This window comes from Halichoerus grypus, chromosome 8, assembly GCF_964656455.1.
Source record: "Halichoerus grypus chromosome 8, mHalGry1.hap1.1, whole genome shotgun sequence".
Lineage (NCBI taxonomy): Eukaryota > Metazoa > Chordata > Mammalia > Carnivora > Phocidae > Halichoerus > Halichoerus grypus.
This window is the reverse complement of record NC_135719.1, coordinates 55375951-55388067: the sequence shown is the minus strand read 5'-3', so window position 1 is coordinate 55388067 and position 12117 is coordinate 55375951. Positions and strand designations below refer to the sequence as shown.

Sequence of the window (12117 nt, the reverse complement as noted above, 5' to 3'; positions counted from 1 at the left end):
TCCACCTCGCAGCCAGGATGATTTTTTTTTAACTCAAATTTGGTAGTGTTGTGTTCTCACTTAAACCACCTATGCAACTTATCATTGCTTTTAGCCCTGAATGTTATTTATAGGCTCAGTCTGTGTGGTCTGACTCCCACCCATGGCTCCAGGTTCATTTTGCACTGTGTTCCTTCACTGTCTCTGGGAGTCAGGCAGTAGATTTCTTTTGTTCTTGAATACTGTTCCCACCCCCACTCCCCAAGGCCATTGTACATGCACTTCCTTCCCCACTTCGTGCAGTTAAACCCTACACTTCCTTCTGATCTCAGCTGGGACATGATTTCCCTGGAGAATCCATCCGAGATCTCTCTGTTGAGGTGAAATCCCCCTCTTTTATTTGCTCATAGAAATATGTCTTCCATCTTTATAGCATACATCTCAGTTGCGATTTCCTATTTCTGTGTGTGTGATTATTTCCCTATGCTTATCTCCCTCAGTAGACTCTAAGCTCTGTAAAGGGCAAGAACTGTGTGTGCTTTGCTAAGTGCAGTGTTTGGCACATAATGAGTATGCCATAAATATTTGTGAGATGAGTGAATGAAGAGACCAAAGAACACTCTTGTGTAGTGTTAGTTATAGTCACAGCAATAAAGTCCTGTTTCTCTGGTCCACCCGCTGGGACTTGGGAATAGGGCAGTCATCAGTAATCCTTCTAGACAATGGTATCCATGATAACTTAACCAAGAGTTAAAGCCAAAAATGCTGCATTCTTGTCCTGGCTCTGGGATGGTGTGCCCTCTGGCAAGTTCTAATTTTTTTAGGCCTAAACTCTGTATTTCACCTCTAGATTAGGTATCTCCTTCTGTACTTAGACTCTAAATAGCTGTTTTCTCCAGACCTCTTCTCCCTCCCTGCCTGCCTGCCTCCTCAGCTGGAAATGACTGTAGGCCTCCTGCAAGGGGAGGGGAAGGCCTGAAAGAGAACTGGCTTCTCTGTGGGAGGATTGGGAGGAAGCACAGAGCATGGGTACTAATGCTATGAAACTGCCTTGGTATTCAGAAACAACTGCAGGATTCTATTTCTTCAGACAAACTAGTTTTGAGAAGCAAGGCTTGAATACTTGACATGACAGAATGCTAGTCCTAAAGAGCCTGTTGCCTGCAAGGACGTTAATTCATCAAACTTCAATGGTATAACCTAGAAGCCTTGTTTCAGTGTATTTAATCCCTTTCTTGTTTAACTGGGGTGCCTCTTTGATCTTCAAGCAGTATAGAGTTTCAAGCCACTATTGTTTATTTTCTATGTGTTTTGCTTAAATATTCCATGGAAAATGAAGGGGGGAAACTTGGTTTTCAAGTTTCTGGAATCCTTTAGAAGAAAGTCAACAAGTTGCTTTCTCCATCATTCTGATTCTTGGATCCCAGTTTGTCCTCAGTAGATGAAGCCCAGCTATAGTAACCAAGGAGGAGATCCATCCTGTCCTAAAGTCTTGCAGCGTGAAACTTGCAATGGTCTCTTTGTATGTTGATTTCTCCATCTCTAGAATGGATGCAATTGTTTTTACCACCCTTAGGGAGGTGTCATTAAATCACTGAAATGATATTGGAAGAAAACAAGAGTGATTAATCTTGCAGAACAACACATCTGTATTTTCTCCATATTCTCCAACGTGCATGAAAAGTTCCTTCAGAAGAGAATGTTTACATTGGATGTATGTATACCTGATTTGATAATCCCAAACTACACCCCAACCACCCACTTCTGAATAGGGGGAAAAAAAAATCAGAAGCCTGCAATTGTGTAACATGAAATCTCTTCTGGACTGGAGCCCATCGCTGTGGTTTGGCAACACAACCAGCACAACATCTCTTTTCTCATCTCTTGGGAAAAAAAAAAAAAAAAACCAACAGAGAAAAAAAAAATACCTTGAGAATAAAGGTAATGATTAATCTATCAAGCACAAAAAGGATCGTTTTGGGGATTTCAGACTGTAACTCACGAAGTCAGATAAACAACAGTGAACAGGGGATGACAATTTCACCAGAAGAGGATTAAGTCATGGGCTGTGATTGGGACAGCGTTTGTACCGTCAGAGAATCTCACCAGACATCTCCAGGAATCTGAGCAGTTGTCAAAACTTCCATTTTCACGTGCGAGTGAAGTAGGGGCCAGAAGAAGCAGGTACTGGTGGAGAGAGTGGTTCTTGGAGAAGCCCCACGATGCAGCCTGGGAAGGGGCGAAAGGGGAAAAGCTTCAAGCAGAAGCTGGTCTTGAAGAGCAGCTTAGCTAAAGAAACAGTCTCTGAGTTCTTGGGTACCTTCATAATGATCGTAAGTATTTCCTGAATTCTGACCCAGTTATGCCTCTCTACGTAGCTGGTGGCGGATAGTTTTGTTTTGTTTTCCTTAAGTTTGTTTCCAGATTTTATCTCTTCCAGGAAACAGCACGTTACTTCCAGGTTGTTTGGCTATTTACTGGCCACAGGTTAGGTTTCCATTTACTCATTTCATTTATTCTCAAGAGTTGATAGGGGTTGGAGAAGGGGAATAAACTACTTTCTTCATTTCAGAGATTTACTCAGACTCTGAGCTGGCTTTGATTAAAGTCAGCTGTTAGAAATTTTTCTCATTGATTAACTGATGTATACCATGTTCGTTTCCCACAAACATTGAAGTGACTCGCCCCTTGAAATAAGGATCGGCAGTCAATAAATATGAATGGCAAGAAACAACTCAGTAGTACAAATGCTTGGCAAGGCTTGTATTGTCAGATCACTTGACTTTTAGTAAGTTAGAAATTTCGCGAAGTAGAAATATGTATTCTGCAACCATCCAGCTTTGGTTTTGCGTGATTTTCCCCCCTCTATTTACCTTAAGCTAATCTCTAAAGGTCTTTAATGAGACAGTTACAAGAGCCTTCTATCTATCTATCTATCTATCTATCTATCTATCTATCTATCTATCTATCATCTATCTATCTAAAGGAAGGACTGATTCTAAGAACCACTCAAGGGTCTTGGCCAGGGAATTGCACAGCTATTAATGAAAAACTGGACAGTTTACTTAAGTGGCATGGGCTCTAGGCTTTCATCCTATTGCACATTGTAGCATTCTTTGGATGCTGAGTTTTTAGCTGGAGCAAGACCATTTGTGAGCAGAAAATGAAATGTTCGATTATTCTCATATGCAACAACTACTGACTTTAACTTGCTCTAAAAAAATAAATAAACCTGCTCAAAGATTCCCTACTTCAGGTATTAGTAATTTCATTTTTCTTAAAGTTATAGAGAGTTGTCCATAAATTTTGTACTTTAAAAGTTCTCTGGTACTGTACAGCATGGAGACTACAGTTAGTCAACACTGTATTGCATATTTGAAAGTTACTAAGAGAATAGATCTTTAAAGTTTGTTATCAGGAGAAAGAAATGTGTAACTATGTGGTGATAAATGTTAACTAGACTTACTGTGGTGATCATTTTGCAATATATACAAATATTGAATCATTATGTTGTACACCCGAAGCTATTATAATGTTATGTCAGCTAGATCTCAAAAAAAAGTTCTTTGCTTTGTATAAATACATAATAATTTAGGGGAATAAGCCAAGATCGAGAAACAAATGTGAACTCAGAAATTTGAACTAGTGTAAATTGAGAGGGAGTCATAAATTTTCTGGTCTCTGAGAGCCTCTTTTTACTGGATCCACTCACGTATTTTCAAGGCATATGGACAACTCCTTCTTGACTGTCCTCATTCACTTGAGTTAGGAATGCGGATGGGGTGGGTAGTTTGAAGGAAAAGAGAGAAGATAAAAGCCCATGATTCTTCTGATCTTCAGTGCTTCCTGGAAAATCACCCTCAGTGAGACAAGAACTCTGGGGTCATGTTCTTGACAGTTTGGTACCAGTGAGGAGAGTGGATGTCACCACAGACTCAATTCAGCTCTATGGTGACCTGTGGTACAGAGAAGTAAGCAAATTCAGTTACAATCTGCAGTGCTCTGCAGAAAACACAGAGGAGGAAGTGAACTAAACATCCATTTTGCAATTGAAAAAGCTAAAACCTCCTTTCTTAATGAGAAGCTGTTTCATAATTCCATCCCCTCTGTGTTGAGTAAATAAAAGTTGCTTTCCGCCATTCACCATTCTATTCATACAACTAGTAACATGTCTTCCTCTAGTATTCAAGGTGGGAGCTAAAGAAATATCTTCTATTTTATGTTGAAAATAAAACTTTGTATCTTTTGGTGAAAGCCAATAATTGCCTAAATGTTTCATTTCCATCTACATTGTACATTTACTTTTTTAAATTAATTAATTAATTAATTTTTCTTTGTAAACCAACCTCTGATGGAATCCATAATTGTGATTATAATCTTTTTATTGAGGCTTGGGGGGGGTATATAAACAAGACCCTTTGCACACAGTATTTTTTTTAACCAATTAATCTTCGTGGTTTTGCTCAACTATCAGCCAAAGTAATTGTTTCTGCTTAATTAGAAAACATGCATTTTGTGTTGCTTTGTATAGCAAAAAGCTTTGCATGTTGATAAGGCAGGGGCAAAAAGGAACATAAAAAAGATGGGAAAGGATATACAGGACTCATCAGTCCTTCAAATTTGTTTTTTCCCCCAGATGTTGGGAGTCTGGTGGCATTTTCCCTCCTCCTCTCAAAACCTGCTCTTAGGAGAAGCATCTTAAACTCATTGACACCATGGTGTAAATGACTGATGACGCCCACTTAACCATTAGCATTAAAGTCCATGAAAAATTCTCTGTAAACTACAACTAAAAACAGCAATGATTAAGTTATAAGCCGTTGAACTATCTCTAATTTAGGCTTGTAGTGAAGGGATAAGTAGGCCTTTTTGCCTTTGCTAGTGCCTGGGAGAGGGTTTTGTAATGTGTCTTCCCTAATATGTAGAAGAGGTTTTGAAGCCTTGAGCTGCAAAGGAAGGGAGAGAGCATGTATTAAGTACCTACCATATGTTAGCTTCTTTATATATATATATCTGTTTAATCCTACAATAGCTGCACTAGAAAGGCTTTATTAACACTCATAAACAGTTGGAGAAATGAGGGCTCAAAGAGACCAAGTAACTGGCCCAAACCAGGAAAGCATGGAACTGGGATTCTTTCTAATTCTAGAGCCTACACTTCCCACCTATTGATGGAATTCCTTCCCCAATGTCCTTGATAGATAGTAAATCAGACTCCCTCTACTTTAACATCTCCATAGTTTGGAACCATGAAAGAGCTCTCCTTTGCTTGTGGGCATGTGAGTTTAGCTGATGGGCACCTAATGAGACCAGACCATGAGTTGTATGCCAAAGGCTTCTGAAGCAGAAAAGATGGCTCAGCGGGAGCCAACAGGTATGAGGGGAAGGTAGAGCACAGGGGACTGCTCAGCCCCCTGCCCATGGCTCGTGGCCTGGGGATTTCAAGCTGCACATTACATATCCACTGCTTAGAAAGTTCCTGATGTAAAGAAACACTCATTAAATGCCGGCTCCCTTTCCCAGTTCTCTCCCCTTCCCCTGTTTCACGTGGAAGTCTTTGTAGTATTTGAAAATAGCTGCTTTGTCTCCTTCTGGACATCTTGCCGGCTCCCTTCCCCCAACATCTGCCACGGAACTCTGCACGTACATAACTGAGACCCCATAAAGTTTTGTTCAATTAAAATGTCTTTTGGGGGCTGTACTTCCCAGAATCTCTAGTCATTTCTTGTAGTAAATATTCGCTCCTCACTATTCTACAGTGGAGTGATATAAAGATGTGATTCTTTGATACAGAGTTCATCCTATTGAAGATGCTGAGGTGAGCAAGCCGCCATATTTCCTCCTGTGGTAGAAGGGCATCCTTCCAGGGCTGGATTTATGAGTGGGTAATCATCTACTTGTGTATTGGGAAAGATTCTAAATTCTTGTCTCACTCTGCCAAGCTTACACATTGGAGATCTACCTTTTGGCATCTCTAAGAATGAAAAAATGTAAATACTTGCTATAGCCTTGATCTGTGCCCTGAAGGGAAATAGAATGGCAGAGACCTGGGACACAGGATATGGAGGGCATACGAGAATGCGCAGTGCAGAAGGGGGGGAGGAAGTGGGATGGATGGTACATGAGAAATGTCAGACCCCACCGTGTTTTCCATATCTGCTCTTGCCTTCCTCCAAGACTTCATGACCATACTTCCCACCTTGCCAGAGTCACTGAGTTTGTCATTCTGTCTTGAAGAGATCTCAGATATGCTGACTATAGAAATTCTGGGGCTTTAAAATTATTATTACAAAGTGTGCTCAGATCTTGGAGTGGGTCTATTCCAGATTGGAGAGCTTTTGAAACAAAAGAATATATGATTAGCATTTAGAGTAAAATAGGAAAATTCTTAAAATAAGCTAGTTCTTAAAACAAGTGCTTTGCAGGGCATAATTCAGGACATTTGGGACTGCTGCATATTTAGAATTCCCAGGTACTAGTGGGACAGCTCTGAGATAGATGCTGCTGGCCCTTCTTATTGATGGGGAACCCAAGGCATGGGCTGATGTAATCGTGTGTCCTTTGAATCAGTGTGGAGCCCATGTGCCCTGCCTTAAGCATGCACTTGCCCATGATTTCCACTGTGCTTCCGTCCAAGAGGCATAGAATGCTTTCTCATGTAGATTCTTTTTTTTAAATTCCAGTATCATTAATATACAGTGTTATATTGGTTTCAGGTGTACCGTATAGCGATTCAACTATTCTGTACATTACTCAGTGTTCATCATGACAAGTGTGCTCTTAATCCTCTTCACCTATGTCACCCACCCACCCCGCACCACCCCTCTGGTAACCATCTGTCTGTTCTCTAGAGTTAGGAGTCTGTTTTTTCCATTTGTCTCTTTTTTTCTTTGTTTGTTTTCTTCCCTAAATTCCACATATGAGTGAAATCATGCAGTGTTTGTCTTTCTCTGACTTATTTTGCTTAGCATCATACTCTCTAGATCCATCCATGTTGTTGCAAATCTCATGTAGGTTCTTGTTTATTTTTATATTTATATCTTTCCTGGAAGGGGGGCGGGGGGAAGAGAGAAAGATCAACTCCATTTTCCCAGATGGAGAAACAGGTGTAGCATAATTAAGAGGTTCACCCAAGGTCACCCAGCCTATGAATGCAAGAGCTGGGCTTGATATTTGACTGTAGTTATTCCTAATGTACCATTGTTTGATGAGAATTAACTCCTTTCCTGGGAAAGCCCAAGAGAACCTTACTAATTTTATAGTGTAAAATACATTAGACACTAAAGATGTCAAAAGATGATAATATAGAACAGACACGATCATGGCATGGAAACTTTATAGAAGATCTATTAGCGTAGAGTTTATGGACCACTTCAGTACCTACAGACACACTCAAAGGGTTCTGAGGTGATTCAGTCATATCTTCATGTCCCTAATGAACACATTGACCATGCATTGCACTGTGTTTCTTCTAGTGCTTCTATTTTCTGGGTTCTCCTTGAGACCACCCTGTGGCTCAGAGCAAAGGACTGACAGGCCAGTGGCCATAGACACCGTAACTCCTCTCTCTTGCTTTCTGACTCAACAGTCCCTTGCCCTTTCTCTGATTCCTCCCTGCTTGGCCTGGCTTACTGCTTTGCAAAGACCTGCCCCACTCCAAGCCGGGATGTCCAGGATGAGGGTCCCACTGAGCTAGAGCCGTCGGTCTGCCCACAGCTGATAGGACAGAAGCCTCTGCCGTCAGCAGTGCCTGGCAGATTCTGGCCACAAATGGCATGTTTGCGGGAGCGGTGTGGAAGAATCTCTGTCCTCAGGCTCTCAGGCACTGGCTTTGGAATGAAGTGGCCTCTGTCGTCCCACCCCTGTGTCTTCCAGGTGAGGAAACGGAGACCCACGTGCTCACAGAATTCTGTCAAATGTTTTTTCCACACAGTAGGACATCAGAGAGAACTTGCACAGTCAGTCCCACCTGATTCTTATGATTTACTTATAATTTATGTTTAGTTCTCAGCTTCTCATGGATTTGTACTTCTGTCCTGGGGGGTTCTGTTACTTTAAGAAAGTGCCAGCTTCTAACTATGAACATGGGGAAGAGTTAAATAAACATGGCGGGATCTGTGTGGGCTCTTGCCCTGTGCCTTCAGTGAGTGTGAGGGTGTGAGATGGCCCAAAGCAGGAGGTTCTTTCCCTTCAAGTATGGCGATGTGATGAGGACAAAAGACAACGAAAGGGGTTAACATTTATTGAGCATACAGTATACCCAGACACTCTTTAATTCTGGAAACATCTCATGAGGTAAGGGAATTGTTCGTATTTTAGAGATGAGAAAATGAAGGCTTACTACGATCAAGCAACTTGCCCACAGGCGAGTGTGTGGCAGAGTTGGGATCAGAGTCAAATCCCTGCTTTTCCTTCACCGTGCTGGAGTTATTCTCACATACGCTTTTGAGCTTTTGAGCTTTTACTACTGTTGCCCGAAACAATATATGTTACTGTTTTGTATGCTTTAAAAATGTACGTACGCGGCTTCCTCGTTTGTATACCTTCTACCATTTGAGATTTTCCCCCAAGTACACTTCCTGAGACTGATCTATTTGAAGCCATGTAGATGTGGGTAATTCATTATAGTTTTGTAGTGCAGTGGCTTTATGTCTCCACTCCCCTTGTGAACCATTAGGTGGTTTGCAGTTCGTCACTAGGAACACCACTGCAACAATGAACATCTTTGTACATGTCTCCTTGTCCGTGTGTTCCAGAGTTTCTTCTGAGTATACACTTAGAAGTGGGTTTGGTGGCCCAAGGGCATCTTCAACTTCATGCATATTGCAAAATTGCTCTCCAAAGTGGTTTTAAATTTACAGTACCATCAGCAACCTGTGAGTTTCCATTTTCCACGTACTCCCTAACCCTTGATATTCAACTTTTAGATTTTTGCCCATTTGACATATAAGAAATAGAATTTCACTAATAATTGTAATGCAGTTGACCTCATGCAGTTGACCATCTTTTCATGTTTACTAACCTTTAGATTTCCTCTTCTGTAAATTGCCTGCTCATATCCTCTGCATTTTAATTTTGTCCTATTGATTATAATAGGATATTGGTATTTTTAAAATCCAGACATTAGAGATATTTTGTGTTTTCTTATTACATAGTTTAATGTCTTAGTTTTGATATTTAAGTCTTTAAATAATTAGAATTTATTTTGGTATATGATGTAGAGAGTAGGTGCTCTTTATCTGGTAGGACAGCCAATTGTTCCAGTAACATTTTTGACAGTCTGTTCTACTTCTATTGCTTGTGATGACATCATATACCAGTTAGATAGAGATCATATATCAGTTCATATATAAATGTGGTTGTAGGCCTAGACTTGATTTAGTTCTATCGATTTCTCTGTCCAAACCAGCACCAATGCCATATATTTTTGTTATAATTACTTTCTAAATTATTTTTTGTTATCTGGTGTTTTTCTTCCTTATTTTTCCAATATTGTCTTGGCTATTTTTAGCCCGCTATTCTTCCATGAATTTTAGGATCTGTTTATCAAGTTCCATAAATACCCTATAGACATTTTGACTGGAATTGCATTAAATTTATGTATTATTCTGGATAGAACTGGCACCTTTAAAATATTGAATCTTATATCCATGAACACGATGTAGCTCTTTCTTCATAGGTCTGCTTTTTAAACTTATTTTTAAGTTTTATAATTTACTTGATATTAGTCATGTATATCTTTTGTTTGATATATTGTGGTTGTTATTACTGTTGTGAATGGTACATTTTAAAATTATATTTTCTAAAACAAATTATATTTTCTAATTGGCGACTACTAGAGTTTAGGAGTAACATTGACTTGTGTGTATGTTGATCTTGTATTCAGCAAACTCGGTAACTCTCTTATAACACAAGTAAATTTATGGATTATCTTGGATATTCTGTATAGATCAGGACTGTCAAATATGATAGCCACTAGCCATGTGTGGCTACTTAAATTAAAATTAAATTTACATAAAATAAAAAATTTTTTTCTTCAGTCTTACTAGTCCCAGTTTGAGTGCTTAAGACCCATATGTATGACTTCTGGCTACATTGGACAGCATGGATATGGAGTTCTATTGGACTGGACTGGTATAGATAGTATTTTAAAAATATTTTTAATATTTTTTTCTGAGAATATGAGAACTTTTCTTCCCTTCTTGACCTTAAATATTTAATTTCTTCTTATTACCATGGTTAAAACCTCTCTAGTACAAGGTTACTAGAAGCTATAATTGTAACATTCTTGTTTTATTCCCAACTTTAAAGAATCTGCTTCTCATGTTTTACCATTAAGTGTGATAGCTCCTGTAGGCTTTTGGTAGACATTCTTGATTTGAGTAAGGAAGTTCCTGTCTACTCCTAATTTACTAAAATTTTCATTAGGAATGATTGTTGAATTTTAAAAATATCTCTTCTATATTTATTGAGATAAGCATATGGGTTTCTCTTTTATCTGTTGATAAAGAAAATTACACTGACAAATATTTTTAGCATTAAATCATCCTTACATTCCTCAGATGAATTCCCATTAATCATGCAGCATTTAGTTTGCAATGTTTTATTAAGGATTTGGACTATAATTTCTTTTTATTATGTTGTCCTTCATCCAGTTTTATCACTGAGATTATATTAATGTCATGAAATGAAGTTCTTTCCCTCTTTTTATATTTTCTGAAACACTTTGCATGCCGTGATCGTATAGTAGTTAGTACTCTGCGTTGTGAAACACTTTGCATAAAGTAAGGATTACCTATTCCTTGAGGATTACTTAGCATATGCGCTGAAAAAAAGAGAGGGAGAGAAGGAGGGGAGGGAGGGAGAAAGAGAGAGAGGTGTGTACAAGAAGATTTCTCTAAAATTTATGTCTAATTTAGATTCCCCATTTTTTTCTTAATTTAAATTCAATTACCCAACATATAATTTATCATTAGTTTCAGAAGTGAGTTCAGTAATTCATCAGTTGCATGTAACACCCAGTGCTCATCACATCACATGCCCTCCTTAATGCCCATCACCCAGTTACCCCGAAGATACATATGTAGTGATCCTAAGGGGTACCTGCACCCCAATGTTTATAGCAGCAATGTCCACAATAGCCAAACTGTGGAAAGAGCCCAGATGTCCACTGACAAATGTATAGATAAAGAAGATGTGATACACACACACACACACACACACACACACACACACACAGGAATATTACTCAGCCATCAAAAAGGATGAAATCTCACCATTTACATCAACGTGGATGGAACGAGAAGGTGTTATGCTGCACGAAATAAGTCAATCAGAGAAAGACAATTATCATATGGTTTCACTCATATGTGGAAAATAAGAAACAGTGCAGAGGATCATAGGGGAAGGGAGGGGAAACTGAATGGGAGGAAATCAGAGAGGGAGACAAACCATGAGAGACTCTTGACTATAGATTCTCTATTCTTAATTACACTTTAGCAGTTTATATTTTTTTCCTAGGAAACTATACTTTATTGTGTTTTCAAAAATAGTTTTTCAAAATTGCTACTTTCAAAATCAGTACAGTGAAAGCAGTAATTCTGAAATAATTTTTCATAGTATTTGCATAGGCTTTTAATATCTCTACTGTACCTGTGGTGATGTTCTTTTTCTAATTTTTTATGTGGTTTCTTTGTTTTTCACTCAGTAGTTTCTGCTTTGACCTTTCTTAATATTGTTCCATTAAGTTGATCAGGTTTCTTTATTTCTCCCTTTTCTCCTATTCGTTCTATTTTTAAGTATTTACGTTTGCATTAAAGAAATGTATTCTTGAGTTAACAAAGTTTAAAGTGAGTCAATATCTCTTTCCTTCTGAACAACAGAAAAACTTTTTAAGATCCTGACTGTAATCAACCACTCCGCCTTACACGTCATTATTGTCTGATATTTAAATTCTACCCTCATTATTTTTATTATTGGTGTTTTTAATAGTGATCACTTATTTAAATTTACTATCATTTATCAGTTTATTTGCTAATTATTCTTGCATACATGCATCTCTTTTAGGTGCAGTTTCCTTCTTTGTGCAGTAAAAAAGTTTTCTTCAGGAAATTTTTCAGGGTGTGTGAGGGATAAACT

General features: G+C 38.7%; 1 protein-coding gene across 2 annotated transcripts in view; it reads left to right on the top strand.

The window, feature by feature from the left end:
• Positions 1-315: 315 nt before the first annotated feature.
• The window catches only part of AQP9 (aquaporin 9), a 43973-nt gene continuing 32171 nt past the window's right edge, over positions 316-12117 (top strand). The window contains exon 1 of one of the 2 annotated variants that reach the window (XM_036107028.2): positions 316-359. Coding sequence is in view for 1 of the 2 variants with exons in the window: in XM_036107027.2 (XP_035962920.1) it covers positions 2202-2312 (111 nt within the window). In the remaining variant the exon portion in view is untranslated. Of the gene's footprint in view, positions 360-1829; positions 2313-12117 lie in introns of those variants that run through there. The other variant, XM_036107027.2, reaches the window with a different exon arrangement.